This window comes from Anabrus simplex, chromosome 7 (genome assembly GCF_040414725.1).
Source record: "Anabrus simplex isolate iqAnaSimp1 chromosome 7, ASM4041472v1, whole genome shotgun sequence".
Lineage (NCBI taxonomy): Eukaryota > Metazoa > Arthropoda > Insecta > Orthoptera > Tettigoniidae > Anabrus > Anabrus simplex.
This window is the reverse complement of record NC_090271.1, coordinates 334,559,644-334,578,430: the sequence shown is the minus strand read 5'-3', so window position 1 is coordinate 334,578,430 and position 18,787 is coordinate 334,559,644. Positions and strand designations below refer to the sequence as shown.

Sequence of the window (18,787 nt, the reverse complement as noted above, 5' to 3'; positions counted from 1 at the left end):
AAAACGGCCTGGCACTTTACGGTAGTAGAGTGCAGGCGGAGCTCTGGCCTCTTCCAGCTGCTAGTGAGCGGCCGACCAGATCGGCTCCTGGCTCCAAGAGGGTTAAAGAATTATATTGAGACGTAACAGGTTAGATCATTGCAGACCATTATTTAAGAGACTAAGGATACTCCCAGTACCAAGCATATACATCATGCAATGCATTCTACACGTGAAAAAAAATATTGATCACTTCAGAAAGAATTTTGACAATCACAATTACCAGACGCGAACAAGAAATAATATTTTTATCGAGCACAAGAGTAAAACCATTGCCTTGAGACATGTAGACTCTGTTGGAATCAGATTGTATAATAAGCTTCCAAATACGATTAAAGATATTAGTCCCATCAGTTCATTTACCACAGCTTTAAAAAATCTCCTGCTGAGTACAGTACAGAAGAATACATGATGAAGTGCTGGTAATGATGCTACTACTTATTAACTTGTAATCTAGTATATAGCCTTAAAAATATGTTAATGTCACATTGACTATGTTCACATTATTAACACCACACCAATATATTTTTATTTTGTCTTGTAAATATTGGTTATTAATATTATTTTTAAAAATTAAGATGTGCTGCCCTAACATTAAGGTATGTGGTGTTTCTGTTTTTCTTCTTTTTCAAAATGTTTATTGTTGTGCATATATTATTGTTAGTATTAGGAAATCACTTGACAACTCCTATACTGTTGGCATATTTCAAAATATGTAATTGTACAGTCTATGGAAGCTAAATAAATGAATGAATACTTGAATACAAATTAAATTAAAATGATGTTAAAATAATGTGGGGGTTAATGGGTTAATGAAATGAGACTGGATGATTACATAGTTGGTCAGCTTAAAAATTATATCTTTTCATTGGAATAGTTGTTAAAAGTTTCACTTTGTTACATTAAAAATTTTTAAGTGGAATAGATATAGTTTTTAAGCTGACCAACTATGTAATCATCCAGTCTCATTTCATTAACCCATTAACCCCCACATTATTTTAACATCATTTTAATTTAATTTGTATTCAAGTAGTCTTTAAGAGGATCAATGTACTTGCAAATAACGGGTTCAGAAACTTAGCGATTCACCTAAGCTTAACAACAGCTGAAGATGTTCCCAAGTGAGAACGAAACATGTACTGTTTACAAATAATAATTTGCTAAAAAGCAAATAAAAAGTATAAAAAAGGTGGAAGATTTTCAACTATTGTAACTCTCCGTGATTAGAATTTGATACGGAAAATGAAGCTGATTTCTTGCAATAAGTGTTATGTTCCCAGCTGTCAGTGGGGAGTGGTAGTGGTGATTATTGTTTTAAATGGAAGTACAACTGGGCAACCATCCTCTGTATAACACTAATCAGAAGAGAAAAAATGGAAGGGATCTGACACTTCAAAAAATGAAGATATAGGCCAAAGGAAGACAAGGGCCACGAAGGGCGTGAAAATAAAAGACTCCCTAGCCCTCGCAAACCTAATAGCGTCGGGGTCAGAAAAGAAAAAGAGTTGACCAAGAGAGGTCAGATAGGATAGATGAAAGCGAGCAGCCTGGCACAAGTAAGTGGAAACAATGCCAGGACTCAGCTAAGGGCGCCGTGGTCGCCAACCCACACTCCGAAGTTCAGAGCCCCTGGAGCCCCTTTTAGTTGCCTCTTACGACAGGCAGGGGATACCATGTGTGTTATTCTACCACCCCCACCCACAGGGATATGTCAGTGGAGAGATGGAGTGGAATGACATTAGTAGACGAATAGGTTTGAGTGGTGTTTTTAAAAGTAGGAAAGTTCACATTATGAAGATAAAGTTGAAATTCAAGAGGACAAATTGGGGCAAATATTCATTTCTAGGAAGAGGAGTTAGGGATTGGAATAATTTACCAAGGGAGATGTTCAATGAATTTCCAAATCTTTGCAAGTATTTAAGAAAAGACTATGTTTACAACAGATAGGGAATCTGCCAGATGGGTGACTGCCTTAAATGCAGGTCAATGGTGACTGACTGACTGACTGACTGACTGAAATGAGGGGATAGACAGAAAATAGCACTTACGTTGTATAAAAATAAAGGGTGTCAGAAGTCAGTCAAATAGCCGTATTTTGTAAGGAAAAGTCTTCACAATGGACATATATGAAGGGCATTTTACAACCAGTGACACTTGTTCAAATATGCTCCCAGTTTAAGACAGTGTTAGCTGACAACCACCATTGTTCATTTCTTACAACAGGATGGCTATGGTAGTGTATTACAGTGCTAACTATTGCATGTTTATTTGGTAATTGTTATATATTATTTAATAGAAAGGAAATTCGGACCCTAATACTAACACTTACCTGAGTTGTAAATTGGTTCGACTGCGGCTAAAGAGCTTTGGAGGTAGAGGTTGGTCAGGCTCACAGGGTGGAGTGACGAAGACTGTAGGCTCAGAGGCAGAACCTTGCAGTTCATCCAAATGGACCTGCAGACACACCGAGTACTCCGTGCCCGGACGTAGATCTTGAACCCTACAACAAAAACCAATACATTCATGAGCTTACAAAATCAGCTAGCTCTTTTAAAAAATAAGATCTGATGAAGTGGTTTCCAGTCACCAGTCCACTGAAAGTTAGAAGGTTTGATAAATTTACTATTCTTGTTGACTTTTTGCAATTCTTATGGGAGATTTGATCATTTCAATACTTTATCACAAGCATTAAAATATGTATATATGCTGTCATTTCTCAAAATGCATTACTACTGAGCACATACTCTAAAGATAGATGTGAAATCAAAATTTACCTGAGAAGTCTGCTTATGATAGGAGTCATGACAAAAACATTCAAATTAATACAAAAATTTGTGTATGAGCTGGCAATGTATTTACATCAATATATTCTCATGATTGCATGTGATTAGTGAAGCACCCAGCCTTTCCGACTCTGTGGCTGGGTGTCCTGGTCCTACTGATAATCATACCTGAAGTGACCAAGTTTTGGACCTAAGACACTTGCGTTTGTAGTCAGGCGGCTAGACTAGTACCCTCCTCGATCAAAATAAATTGTAATGTTTCTCATCAAGATGCAATCCCATACACCTACTGCCACTAGATTGAAAATATATACAATATGCCATTTGAAACATTCCTCGTCGACATACTGTCCCAGCAACCACAATGCCAAACTAACTTAGAAAATTGTCACAGAAATGCACCATCAAACTGCATTACAAGAGACCAACAAAATATGCCTACAGAGGTTTTCTCGGGGATTTGTGTGAAAAGCAAGAATCTCAATTATATACTCTATTTTAGCACAAAGTATAAAAAATTGATCATCAGAAACAAGTATTTAAAAAGTAGAAAGATTTCATAATCATTAAGAAAATAGAAATATTTCTCATAACCAATTACAAGACCTAGTAACTGACAAAGGTTTTTTTTTTTACTAGTGGCTTTATGTCGCGCCGACACAGATAGGTCTTATGGCGATGATGGGATAGGAAAGGCCTAGGAGTTGGAAGGAAGCGGCAGTGGCCTTAATTAAGGTACAGCCCCTGCATTTGCCTGGTGTGAAAATGGGAAACCACAGAAAACCATCTTCAGGGCTGCTGACAGTGGGATTTGAACCCACTATGTCCCGGATTCAAGTTTACAGCCGCGTGCTTCTGACCGCACGGCCAACTCGCCTGGTGACAAATATTTGTGTTAATAATAATCAATATACATTTGTGAATAAAGAATACAGAAAGAAAGAAAGGAATAACATCAGATTTTTTTGTTCCACAAGAAAACAGAGATTGAATATAAGGTGTAACCAAGATGAAAGTAATAATAATTCCTTCAGTGTTTACAGCTGGTGACCCACCACGACATGTTCAGCTGTTATTGATGCTTACCCAGTGTTCTGTCCATTGTCTCCATCTTGATTGAACTAGCTTTATGTCTGGATAAACTCCCTGTGGGTGGGGAAGGTATAATACATCCACAGTATTCCTTGCCCATTGTAAAAGGTGACTAACAGGGAATCTAGGGACTTTCATCTCAAGAGCATGGGTTGGTGACCTCGAGTCCCTTAGCAGAGTCTCTCCTATCTGACCTCCCTTGGTCAACTCTTGTTCTCTTCAGACACCAACAGTATTAGATTTGAAGGCCTGGGGTGTTTTTCATTTTAACCTCCTTCATGGCCATTCCCTTTCTTTTGCTGATACTTTCATTCTTTGAAGTCTTCCCACTTGTACTTCCTCTTGAGACAATAATCACCACCACCACTTTACCATGCTGTCATCCTGTTGATGTGCAACATGCTTTTCCACCCAAGATATTTTCAACATCCACACTTTGAAGGAATTAATTTTTGTTAGGTCTTCTGCCTTAATTGACATAGTTCTGTGCCATAAAGGAAACTGAAAACCCTACAGTCTTCAGCAAACTCAGTTTGGTGCACCTACTTGTAGCACAATCTTTTCATAGGACAGAGGCTAACATACAGAATTTAAATTATTTGTTGTATTTCCTCCATTACGCCATCATCTTTCATGCCCATAAAGCCCAAATAACAAAATTTATCAGCCTTCTCATATGCAGACAGCAAGCGTGTTTGCAACAGCAACTTGGCTCAATCTACCCTGATTTTTGTCTTATAAAAAGAATATACTGCATTTACTTGCTTATTAGATTCCAGCCCACCATGTGGCTATGATCGTTAAGGTGTCGTAGTCTAAACGGTCTGACACCAAGGTTAACCGGTTTGAGTCCCGTTGGTCGAAAAAAATTTCACCATCAGAATGTTGGCCGGCAAGGGAAGGGAGGTGGTGGAATACAATTTATAATCACTAGATTGAGTGCCAAAAGCCTGGATTAAATTCCAAACCTCTCCGCAGTGTTTGTATGGAGTGAGGGCATATGACGCTGCTGATGGTGATTCTTCTGTCGGACGGAGGCGTGAAGCCTTGATCGGACCCATTGGTGCTATTCGAGAGGAGTAGGCTATGTGCCAGCACCGGGTATCACCCTCTCCCTTCCTACTATCATATATCACGTCATTCATTTCATCTCATTAACTCCTCTGATGAGGTTGATGATAGGAAGGGTATCCGGTCATAAAAACCCACCAGGACAGATTCATCTCCCCTCATATCCGACCCCGTAGAGCAATGAGACAAGGGTTGGTTAATCACTTGCTTATTAGATTCCATCTTTTTCTATTTTTACAGCCACAAAATGTAAGGGGGCTCCAATGTTGTGGTGTGAGTTGAACCTAGCACGCCAGCCATGAACTCGACAGAGGAGAGCGCTACATGTGTCGAGGCACTGTCAACGTGATGTGAGCGAAGCCTGGTGGAGCAGTTGCACCGCCTGCAAGAGGTACAAAAGATGGACCTTCCAGCCCAGAGTAGCCTAAGGACGAGCTTGGCAGTCACAGCGAGAGGACGTATGTGCTTCCCGCAGACTCATCTCTCCTCACCAGGCGATCTGTGCTTTCCCAGTTCTAGTCAGGCAGCTGTACTTGTTGGTACACTTCCGAAAGAGCATTGTCTACTGTGTACTTTTAAGTACGCAAGGATGGAGCAACTATCCATTCTAATGAGACTGGCCGATTACGACTTCGGGGCAGCGATGGAGGATCTCCGAGTGAGGCTGTGCTCAGAGCCGTGCCCCGACCTTAGACTCCCGTCGCTGATGGTGTACAACCGGTGGGGGAAGCACAACTTCCAGGAGACGTTCATCATAATTGACTTCCTCACAGCGACTGCGGAGCACTTCGAAGAGGAGCCGATCACCCAGGTCATCCATGAGCTGATCCCTGGCTGGACGGTTATCATCCGCCCTAAGGACCCAAGTCATTTCCGCGCCTACGAGAGACTGGTGTCTCAACACTTCCACGTTGTCCGCCTACCAGGTATCAGGGAGCAGCTGGACGACACAGGGAGCCAGGAGGCAGCCACCCAGATGGAGCGAGGACCGCGGCCGATGGCGGCGCGACCCCAGTTGGATTGCTGTACTTCACGAAGTACATGCAGACCATCAAGGCCACCAACCAGGAACGTTGACCACCTGCCAGGGCGAAGTGCACGCAGACCCAGGCCTACGGCGGACGGCAGCACAGCAGTTGAGGAGGACGCCCCCTGGCATTCGGAGGCTGCTATCCAGGCCCAGCCTGCCAACGTGTCTGTCGAGCTGCAGACATCGACGTGCACCCCACATGACAGGGAACGCAGTCGGGTGTCAGCACCAACCGACATCACCGCTGCCAGTCAGGAGGAGGGAGAAGACAGCGATGCAGCAGGGCCACCTGCTACCCCGGAGTCACCAGGCCGGGAGGAGAGCCACCAGGACGAGGCCTCTTCCCCTGCCGAGAAGAGGCCCCTGGGAAGAAGACGCCTCCCCCGTACCAGGAGAAAGAAGACGACGCAGGCCCACCAGGAACAGGCCGCTCAGCCGCAACCCAGGACTGCAGTCGACCGAGGAGCCAACCAGGAGAGGACTTCAGCAGGTAGCGGCAATCATTTGAGACCGAAACGTCCCCCTCAGCAGCTCTTGCAGTGTTTCCGCTGTCTGAGGTGGGGCCACCGTCAGGAGAGGTGTGGGCTCTTAGTGAGGTGCAACTGTTGTGGGGGTGATCACCACAACACGGCCTGCGCAGCATGTAAAGAGGCGCCGGTTTGCGCCAACTGCGCGGGGGGCCACCCGGCCTCTCATCACAGTTGCTCTGTGTTCCAGGCCATGAATGTATCCTTTGGTTGATAGCTTTCGCTGGCCCTGCAGTGTAGGGGTGGCATGCCTGTCTCTTACCTACCCGGGTTCGATTCCCGGCCAGTTCATGGATTTTTTACTTGGAGCTGAGGGTTGGTTCAAGGTCCACTCAGCGTCATAAATACAATTGAGGAGCTATCTCATGGTGAGGTGGCAGCCCCGGTCTAGAAAGCCAAGAATGATGGCCCAGAGGACAGAGAAGTCATGTTTAAATTCAAGTTTTTAAACAACAGTGCATGAAAAGCTCTAATTGCAACTTGATTTATTTGTCAGAATGCCTGCAATAATCAACTGTTTGATAAACATTTCTTTTACAATGGATAGAAATGCTACAATACACAGCGAGTTAGTAATGTTTAATTTTATCAATAATTACTGCTGTACTTTATTTCCAATTTTAAGTCACAATATGCCATACACCATCTGTGTTTCGTTACATTGTACATTAGCAAGACAGCTGATACCAGTTGCTGATCGATAGATTGATCATCAATACACTATCTGTAGTCACGATTGGTTTGCAGCTTCTAGATTGTTTCACATTTGAGACGGTGCTTGTTTTAATTTCTTTGACATACATTCTTCCTCTTATTATCGGGAAAGAAAATTGAGACTATTTTTTTCTGGCTTTCAATATTTTTGCAGCTTCCAATGCTCTTAGTTCAATTGTATCATGAGTTATGCAAAAACCATCATTTCCCAACTTAGTTACATACTCCAGCACTTGGGATATTTACTCTTTTGGTACCATGAAAAAACTTGCACTTTTATTTACCTCTTTCAGTTTATCTCTTTGGTTGTCCCAATATGTTGGCCTGAATATCAAAGTCTTTGGCTGCTGGCTTGACACCTTTTTTTCTGCAAAAGACACAAAACTACACTTCTTGTTTTTTCGTGTTATTCAAGGAACACCTCACTTAACAGCACACAAAACACTGGTGACGACATGGTACTGTCCTTGTTGATTCATCAACATTGTGTTGATATCGTAGCACTTGTTCTTCTTAGCCAAATTATGTTGGGGGTTTCTATATATGGGTTTTAGTTTTCTTGTCCTGAGAAGCCAGGGTGGCCTATTATGTAAATAGATCTAACACACGAGTAAATACAGTAAATCGGCACAAAATTCTCTACTTTCTTGTTTATACAGTACATCAAATTCAAATTAAATCACAATCTCTTTATTTGCAAATGAGGTGTCTACCTCGGTGGCAAATGGTACACTAAAATACATTATTGACAAGCACTACATTTTAAATTAACAAGAGAAGAAGAAAAGTTTTCTAGAATACAATCGTATACAATTTACGCTAACATTTTTTTCTATTAAACACACAGCTCATCCTTAATAAATTTATATTGTTTACAAAATTCTACTTATAATATCTCCTTTACTTACAAACGTAGTCAAATATACAGTATGTGGAATTACAACTGGTATAAGATTAAAATTTACATTGCATTTTTTATTTATTTTTTACCCATTTTGGTACCTAAGTAGCAATAACGACCTGCTGCGTCTTAACCAGAGTCCCTTTTGCCACCACTTTTCAGAGTTCCTGAAGGGCCTTCACAGCTACCGTTGCGGTCCCAGGGCCCTCAAAGTCCCCACTGTACTTCACCCCTACAGGCAATCCCCTATTTCGGCTGTCCAAACTCCTTAGACCAGGGGATGGAATTAATTTATTCACATCAAAGATATGAAGAGGAGAGGAATGAACACAATGGCCCAAGAAGGAACATGAAAACACAAAAGGACAACGAGAAACTCAACACAGGCTTTATAAACACTTATCAATCAATGTTAGCCCCCTCTCCCACCAACAAGCCCATTTCTTTGCCCCACTTTTATCAATGAGTCGAGCGGCTACATTATTTGATAAGACGGTTCTCGGGAAGGAAGCAAATTTTGTGTATGAATACAAAATGCAAATGGGCTACTCCATAGGCTATGTCTTGCCCTCAGCCCACAGAGGGCTATTCTCCAAAGACAACAGTGTGTGCGAAAATATGTTTACCCTTTTCTTCTTGTGTTTTTTTTTTTTTTTCCACTTTGTCCTAGTCACTCCTTTGTGTTGCTCCCTTTGCCCACACTAACCTGTAAATGGCACATGTTCTTAGCCTCCTTCCGAGCTTCATGTTTTAATGTATTGTTGTACATATGTTTGTTCTCTTTCTACATGATTCATTCATACTGTAGCATCTTTCTTTCCACATGTTTCCCTTACAAATTACCAGCATTATCTATGAGATCCTTGAAAACTAGCATGAAAGGTGTCTGATGTACATCTTAATAAGTATAAACTGGAGGTAGATTGAACAATAATAAGAATACCAAGCACTTACCTACAAGATAAATGAGGGCCATTATAGATTGACTTATATTTGCCTTCTTTGCCTTTATCACCAAGAAGGACTTCATATCGAAATTCTGATTCTGAAATGTCAAAATCAGAACTCTTTCCCTCCAAAGTGGCTTCAATATCAGGCTGCGACCACATAAGTAAGGCACTCCGTGGCTTGAGTTCAGTAACCTATAAAAAAGATATTTCAATGTGAAAGCCCAAAACGAATGACCAGAATTTAAATAATTACAGTAACAAAAAAAAACCACACTCAGGTGACTGGAGTGGGACATTGATGATGATGATGATGAGTAACAAAAAGAAAACAGTATACATCATGCAGTGTTTTCATTATACATTCTAATACATTTAAGGGGGCAAACAAAGAAGAGTACATACGTCATACCCTCTTAATATCACCCAGTCCAGGGGAAAAATATTCATGTAGAATCGGTATTTTCAAAGAACCTATTTGGTCAAAAACAACACAAAGACAGTGATATCAATGGCAGTATGGTAATAATTATAAAACAACCGTAAATAGTTATGCATTATTAATCAAAAAATTATGTCCAAGCTTAATTCCTTAGTAGCTGATACCTGGGACAAGTGAAAATTCATAACAAAGTCATTTTATTTGTTGCTTTACATCGCACAGACACAGATAGGTCTTATGGTGACGATGGGATGCAAAAGGGCTGGGGGTGGGAAGGAAGCAGCCGTGGCCTTAATTTAGGTGTTTCTGAAAAGTTGTTCTTCAATAACTGATTTCTGCCAGCTGCCGAAGCCTGTCACACTCCTATGGGGCAATGATTAATGATACTGGAGAGTGTTGCTGGAATGAAAGACGACAGGGAAAACTGAAGTAACCGGAGAGAAACCTGCCCTGCAAATATTTTGTCCAGCACAAATCACACATGGAGTGACTGCATATGAACTAAGGAACCCAGCAGTGAGAGGCCGGCGCGCTGCTGCCTGAGCCAAGGAAGATAAAATAACTGTGTATTTACCTTTATTTATTACTTAATAATAATAATAATAATAATAATAATAATAATAATAATAATAATAATAATAATAATAATAATAATAATAACAACAACAACAATAACAACAACAACAACAAATGTCTCTTTCAAAATTTCTAACCTGATTTTAGAAAAAGACTTATATGACAACAACTTAACCAAAATACCACATAGTCACTTGTTAATCAGTATATAAATATACAGTGAAACCTCGATTCTTCGTTTTTGGAGGGACCATGAAAATAAAACATAAAAAACAAGGGAAAATGGAAAATCTGGGAATGAAGAAAACCGTCTGGGAATGATGAAAACCGTCAACAATTTGGCTTAACATGACAAAAATGAAATATATATACCAGTAATTTTAATCTGACAAATAATCCTAAATCAAACCAAACTACAGCCCCAGTGGGCCTTTGACTGCCAAGCGACTGCTGCTCAGCCCGAAGGCCTGCAGATTACGAGGTGACGCATGGTCAGTGTGACAAATTCTCTCGGCCGTTATTCCTGGCTCTCTAGCCTGGGGTCGCCATCCTACCATTAGATAGCTTCCTCAATTAAAGGTAATCACGTAGGCTGAGTTCACCTGGGACCAGCCTTTATATCCAAGTAAAAATGCCTGTCCTAGCCGGGAATCGACCCAAGCTCTCCGGATGAGAGGGAGGCAAGTTAGACCATGAAACCGGCATCAAACATTAATTACCGGTACCGGTACGCAAGTTCAAAATCTCAATACTTCACGTTCAGTTTTACAAAGGTGAAACTTTGTCAGTTTGCTGTGAAACGGCCAGCAAAACGACTACAAATAGTTTTTAATTCTGTCATCTAATAAAGCACATTAGAAACTAAAGCGCTCAACGTGATGGCCAAATCCGTTCTTTTCTTAGTCTTCCATTGTAATTCGGTCTCCGGTACACTGTTCGTAGTCAGTTTCTGCTGAATATCTTGTACCACAAAAATTAGGCTTACATCGATTTTTAAAGGTTATGTCAAGACATGGTTTTGAATGTAAGTATCGATTCTCAAAAGTTCTCAAATGCACTATATTCAATCAAATACACTCTACGAAATATCGAGGGAGAGGAATTAGAGCTCTGTCTAGCGGAGTGATCTGGAGTTAATGATTCTGTCAATAGAGCACGTGTATTTGTTTGTGAAGATTTTGGCGATATTTATGCATTTGCAGTAAGTTGACACAAGTAAACAGTAGCGCATGTTATTCTTTTATATCTCCTCTCAACATGAGTAGAAAGATATGTGCTGTGTTTGGCTGCAATAACTATGAAGTGCAGAAGGATTCGCGGTCTTCCTTCTGTTTCCCTCGTGACAAGAAAATATAAGTAAATATTGTGTTTGCATATATATTCTTCAAGTGACACGAGAATTTTATAGTACTTCCTAAACTTCTGACCTGCGCAAGCCATATTTTAACTGGCTTAAAATTAATAAGCTTATTTTATTGTATAGTGCAGCAGTTAACCTTCAATACCGATGTGTTGTTGTAGGTGCGATCTGTGGGTTTGATTTAATTCAGGAAAATACATATGCATATGTGTGTGGCTGCTTGTGTTCCAAGTTACCCCATTTGGAATGCGTTGTCAAGCACTGAAGAGAATATGGGTGACTTAAGAAATGTACATATTTTGTTGAAACAAAATGATGATGCAAATTTGCTTTACCGCAATATAATGGCAAGTATTGCTTATAGGGAAATTTTGAATGTTTGTGAGGCTATATTTATAGATTTTCTTTCTGTTAGTAAGCTTCAAGTTAAGAAGAAAGTCGTCCAGCACTTAAATGTTAATTCATTGAATCATGTGTGTAATGAATGTGCCGATATTTTTTTTGATGAGTGTTTTAATGTGATGATACAATGCTTTTTAAATGAGAAAAAAGACAAATCTAGCCGTAAAAGTTCAGGCAGGAATGCTAAAGCTAAAAGAAGTAATGCATAAATAAAAGATCAAGCCCCTTCACAACAGTCCATTTCACATCTTGATTATAAGTCTAATTTCAGTCTTTAATAACCTGGTAAATAATTCTTCATTCGTTTATAAGAATTGTTTGACCAACTTTGAAGTTAATATCTTAATAACACTTTCTTTCTAGACGTAATTTATATTTCCATTTCCGTATATGAATTTCCATTGTTATTTGAATTTAGCATGAATTTCCAGGTCACGTCGCTAGGAGCGCCACTTGCGAATTGTCACCCATTTTAACAAGGCTAAATCCGGAAGTGTTGCGTATTGTCTCTACTGTATTTGATTCAATTCTGCCCGTCACTGTTTGTCCAACCTCCTCTATGTTTGTTTGTCCAACCCTTGTCCCGTTTCCCTACAGGGTCGGGTATAAGGTGAGACAAATCTGCCATGGCGGGTTTTATGACCGAATGCCCTTCCTGACGTCAACCTCATCAGAGGAGTTAATGAGATGAAATGAATGACGTGATATAGGAAGGGAGAGGGAGAGGGTGAAACCTGGTGCTGGCACATAGCGTACTCCTGTCGAATAGCACCAAGGGGTCTGCTCAAGGCTTAACGCCCCCCATCTGATGGACGAATCATAATCAACAGCGTCATATGCCCTCACTCCATATGAGCACTGCGGAGAGGTTTGGAATTTAATCCAGGCTTTTGGCACGCAATCTAGTGATTAGAAATTGTATACCCCCACCTCCCCTACCCTGCCAGCCAACATTCTGATGGTGAAATTTTTTTCGACCAACAGGACTCGAACCGGCTAACCTCGGTGTCAGACCGTTTAGACTCCAGCGCCTTAACGATCATCGCCACCAGGTGGGATAATTCTTCCCGTCACTAATCCAATCAAATTGGAAAGAGAGAAAATAAAATACAGTATCATCAACACTTCAGAAATTACAGTTATTCACGACCTTGAGCTCAGCTGGAAAGTGCGCTCGCTGCACATGTCAGTACGAGTTGGAAATGATACAAACCATCTAAATGTAACGTGTGCAAATAAAACGACTGCAGTTTTTGACATTTTAACACAAACACGTAAAATTGCCAGTCTTATATTAGGACCAAAACAGTAATAGGCAATCCTAAGACCTCCCATGGCTTTTTGTATGTAAGGTGCAACATCTGTTTTCGTCTCGATAACATAATCGTGTACGATACTATTAAAATACTAGATTTCTCTTAAGAAGGAGCAGTTTCAATTCCTGCCTGAAAGCCCAGTTACTATACAGTGCCCTGAGGAAAGTGCCGAAAAACTGTTCGGCAATACAATCGAAAAACGTAAAAATACAAACATCTAACCCTGGACGTTCTGTAAGTGCGAACATTTGATGAAATTCGTTCCGTTCTCAAGTAGAGCAGTCGAAATGTGCTGCATCTCCTTACAATTGTTGTGGCCACTCTCTGCTTTATTATTTACGAGATAATCTAAACAATACCACCCGGATGCGATGCTAAGATGGTCCTTTAGGCAAGTTCACCGCCGATCGCTTTTCCAGTACAGTACCAGTACTTGCTCTAATTATCGCAATGACGGGGCGTTAACGCCAAGATACATAAGAATGTCATAGCCGTCCATTCGTGAGATACAAAGAAGGGTGTATTCTGCCTGAAGGCAGGTCCGAACCTCTGCAGAAGTGTGCCTGAGCCGGAGTTTACATACGATAGGTAGGCCAGTTCCTTTCCGCTCCTCCATTCCCTTACACCAACAGCGGGTGGCAACCCATCCAAATCTTGGCCACACCCAATGCTGCTTAACTTCTGAGATCTCACGGGATCCGATGTTTCGACACGGCTATGGCCTTTGGCCGTGAGATACAGTTTATTGCAAAATGCTTGATCGAGGAATCAGCGTTAATGGGACAGAAATTTCTGGACGGTAGATCCGGCAAATCGTTTCTTCGAGGAACGGATTATGTGGGATTTTTACAACATGATTTAATTACGATGTTTTTTTTTTAATCTAAGAATTTCATTTTTGTCCGTATTGAACCAAGAATGGAAGATAGGAAAACTTAAAGGGTCCACCTTTTCAATACAAAAATGTTATAGTTTTATTTATAACATATATTTGCACTTGGAACTAGTTTCGACGCTGTTTGGCGTCATCATCAGCCAAAATGTGGGAAATAGGCCAGCATGTAGGCATTTATATTACACAAGGCGTTACATTAAACAATACACATCTTACAAGGAGATAAAAACAGGGACGAATATAGAAACAAATGAATCGTTGAGAAAGCAAAAGTTATACATATTAAAAATAGCCTTAACCACACATCTTGCAGTGCGAAAATATTCGTCTTGAATGATTCTTGACTACAAAACACACGCGCACACACTTTTCTGAAGAGCCAGCAGGCAGGAAAAAGTAAGAGTTCATCATTTTTTCTATGTTCCGACTAACTAATGAATTCTCCCTTGAGTTCCTGATAAACATACACAACAGGAAATTCTCCTTCACTCTCAACAATAGCTATAAAAGACCAACGGTAAATTGTATTTTAAATACTGTGCAGAGATGTGAAAGCATGATCTTGAACATGATATAACTTCTTCATTTAACCACCTTTGAAAGTCTCTCTCTATTTACATAGCTTCATTAACACCACCATTCTGTAGATGCATATCATGTTCAAGATTATGCTTTCACGTCTCTGCACAATATTTAAAATGAAATTTTACCGTTGGTCTTTATAGCTACTGTTGAGAGTGAAGGAGAATTTCCTGTTGTGTATGTTTATCAGGAACTCAAGGGAGAATTCATTAGTTAGTCGGAACATAGAAAAAATGATGAACTCTTACTTTTTCCTGCCTGCTGGCTCTTCAGAAAAGTGTGTGCGCGTGTGTTTTGTAGTCAAGAATCATTCAAGACGAATATTTTCGCACTGCAAGATGTGTGGTTAAGGCTATTTTTAATATGTATAGCTTTTGCTTTCTCAACGATTCATTTGTTTCTATATTCGTCCCTGTTTTTATCTCCTTGTAAGATGCGTATTGTTTAATGTAACGCCTTGTGTAATATAAATGCCTACATGCTGGCCTATTTCCCACATTTTGGCTGATGATGACGCCAAACAGCGTCGAAACTAGTTCCAAGTGCAAATATATGTTATAAATAAAACTATAACATTTTTGTATTGAAAAGGTGGACCCTTTAAGTTTTCCTATCTTCCATTAATTACGATGCTTGCATAATCCGGGAAAACATAGTTTCCAGCAACGGATAATCGAGGTTCCACTGTATTACCATAGCTATCTATAACCCTCCTACATCATTGATAATTGGCTGTAACTGAATCTTAGATCTGAGAGAAAGCTAGATTCGTCACACATGAAGTTCTCACGAGCTAGTGTATGTTTTTGTATTGGTAAGGATGACAGTATTAGTAATGCTGCAGAAGTTTGCAGTGGCATTATCCTATTTTTGTCTTCACTGGAGACTACAGTATATGCTTGAGCTTTCTATCTGCTAAATTTTTTTTTTTTTTTTTGCCAGTTGCTTTACGTCGCTCCGACACAGATAGGTCTTATGGCGACGATGGGACAGGGAAGGGCTAGGAGTGGGAAGGAAGCGGCCGTGGCCTTAAGTAAGGTACAGCCCCAGCATTTGCCTGGTGTGAAAATGGGAAACCATGGAAAACCATTTTCAGGGCTGCCGACAGTGGGGTTCGAACCTACTATCTCCCGAATACTGGACACTGGCCCCAGCGACTGCAGCTATCGAGCTCGGTATCTGCTAAATTAATATTAGTCAAAGTTCGTAAAGAGCTGATTAATTACCATGTGGCAATAAGAAGAGAAGTTGCAGATAATCTTGAAACTACTAATGAAAATGAAAATAAAAATCCACAACCTGTTTCCAGTCTTTCGACTGAGTCAGGAATGTAATGAATGAAGCCTCCATCTAGCGGCGAGGATAGGAACTGTGCCGCCTGCCGAAGCCTGTTGCAGTCCTCTGGGGCAATGATTAATGATTGACAGATGAAATGATATTGGAGAGTATTGCTGGAATGAAAGATGACAGGGAAAACCGGAGTACTCAGAGAAAAACCTGTTGAAACAACTAATGATGTTGTTGTTTGAGTCATCAGTCCATAGACTGGTTTGATACAGCTGTCCATGCCACCCTATCCCGTGCTAACCTTTTCATTTCTACATAACTACTACATCCTATATCTGCTCTTATCTGCTTGACATATTCGTACCTTGGTCTACCCCTACCGTTCTTACCACCTACACTTCCCTCAAAAAGCAACTGTACAAGACCTGGGTGTCTTAAGATGTGCTCTATCATTCTATCTCTTCTTCTGGTCAAATTTAGCCAAGTCGATCTTCTCTCACCAATTCGATTTAGTATCTCTTCATTCATGATTCTATATACCCATCTCACCTTCGCATTCTTCTGTAACACCACATTTCAAAAGCTTCTATTCTCTTTCTTTCTGAGCTAGTTATCGTCCATGTCTCACTTTCATGCAATGCCACAATGCAGACGAAAGATTTCAAAAACATCTTTCTAATTCCTATATCAATGTTCAAGGATCGTCGCCATAAAACCTATTTGTGCCAGTGCGACGTAAAGTTATGTCCTCTTTACTTCTGCCATCATTAAGTTATTTTGCTACCTAAGTAACAATAGTCGTCTACTTCCTTTTAAGACTTCATTTCCAAATCTAATATTTACTGCACCACTTGACCTTGTTTGACCGCACTCCATTACTTTTGTTTTGGACTTATTTAATTTCATTTTGTATTCCTTCCCCAAGACTGTCCAACCATTCAGCAATTTCTCCAGATCTTTTGCAAAATCAGATAAAATAACAATATCATCTTAGAGGTGAAGCTTCCATGATGTGTAGAATTATTTATTTTATTTTCCGGGTTGAACCATGATGTTGTTTTCTGTACATTATGTACAGTTTGCCAACATTTCGAATACATTGCATTCTTTGTCAAGGCGACTGAAATACCCCTACTCGATCCGAGATAATCGGTCTCCCATGCTGCCTGGGAGACCGATTACCTCGGATCCAGTAGGGGTATCTCCCAGGCTGCCTGGGAGACCGATTACCTTGGATCAAGTAGGAGTATCTCCCAGGCTGCCTGGGAGACCGATTACCTCGGATCAAGTAGGGGTATTTCCGTAGCCTTGACAAAGAGTACTGCAATGTATTCGAAACATCGGCAAACTGTACGTAATGTACAGATAACAACAACACGGTTCAACCCGAAAAATAAACTAATAACAATATCATCGGCAAATCTCAAGGGTTTTGATTTCCTCTCCTTGAACTTTGATACTCTTTCCAAATTCCTCTTTGATTTCCTTTATTGCCTGTTCTATGTAAACACTGAAAAGGAGAGGGGACAAACAGCATCCTTGCCTCACTCCTTTATGAATTGCTGCCTCTTTTTCTAAGCCCTCGATTCTTATTACTGCAGACTGATTTTTGTATAGATTATAGATAATTCTCCTTTCTTGGTATGTGATCCTGATCACCTTCAGAATCTCAAACAGCTTGTCCAATCAACATTATCGAATGCCTTTTCTAGATCTACGAACACCATGTACGTGGGCTCATCTTTCTTAATTCGGTCCTCTAAGATCAGACGTAAGTCAGGATTGCTTCATGTGTTTCCACATTTCTTTTGAAGCCAAATTGATCTTCTCCCAACTCAGTTTCAACTTGTCTTTCCATTCTTCTGTAAATAATAAGTGTTAAAATTTTGCAGGCGTGAGACACTTAACTAATGATGCGGTAGTTTTCACACTTGTCAGCACCGGCTTTCTTGGGAATAGATATAACAACATTCTGCCGAAAATCAGATGGCACTTCTCCTGTATCATACATCTTACACACTAAACTGAACAACCTCTCAATGCTGGTTTCTTCTAAGGCAGTCAGTAATTCTGAGGGTATGTCATCAATTCCGGGTGCCTTGTTCCTACTTAGGTCTCTCAAAACTCTGTTGAATTCTGATCTCAAAATTGGGTCTCCCTTGTCATCAGCATCAACAGCCTCTTCTTGTTCCAGAACACTATCATCTACCTCTTTACCTTGATATAACTGTTGGATAGAAACAACTAATAAATAAACTATTTTCATTTTATGACCTAGAAATAAATAAAAGGCATATACATATGAGTTACATGAGAACATTTTAGGCAGTTTGCAGTAACTTGAAAAATCTGTGTGAAACGAGATTGAAGGGTACGCAGTTTACCTGTGGAGATTTGGCAGTGGACAGCATCTCAACAATCATCATGTTTGTCTCTTCTTCCTCATCCTGAATACTGCTACTCTCTTCTCCATCCTCCGATGTCCCCACACTACTCATTCCTTGCTCTTTACTACGCCGGATTCCATTTACTAATTCTGTAACAGATCAAGACTACTGTCTCAAAAATAACAATACTAAAAAATACATTCACAGAAATTAAACCCTTTCTTGACCATGATAAAAACAAAATAAATTTCTGCTTTAATTTGGTTAAATTTATTGTGGATTTAAGGAAACTGAAACATAGTGCATGGTATTTTACTTAACATACAAACACCTGACAATAAAAAATATGGGACTCATGAGTCTTGTTTACAATCTAGTTATTTTTCACACAACATGCACAGCATAACCACAACTATCAAATAGCTAGACATACAGT

At 40.2% G+C, this 18,787-nt stretch overlaps 1 protein-coding gene across 3 annotated transcripts in view; it reads right to left on the bottom strand.

The window, feature by feature from the left end:
* LOC136877620 (fibronectin type-III domain-containing protein 3a) overlaps positions 1-18,787 on the bottom strand; it is a 384,749-nt gene that overhangs the window by 78,440 nt on the left and 287,522 nt on the right. For all 3 annotated transcript variants that reach the window (XM_067151798.2, XM_067151799.2, XM_067151801.2), the window contains 3 exons: positions 18,349-18,500; positions 9,112-9,299; positions 2,369-2,539 (listed from right to left, as the gene is read on the bottom strand). In XM_067151798.2, the coding sequence (XP_067007899.1) occupies positions 2,369-2,539; positions 9,112-9,299; positions 18,349-18,500 (511 nt within the window). The remainder of the gene's footprint in view (positions 1-2,368; positions 2,540-9,111; positions 9,300-18,348; positions 18,501-18,787) is intronic.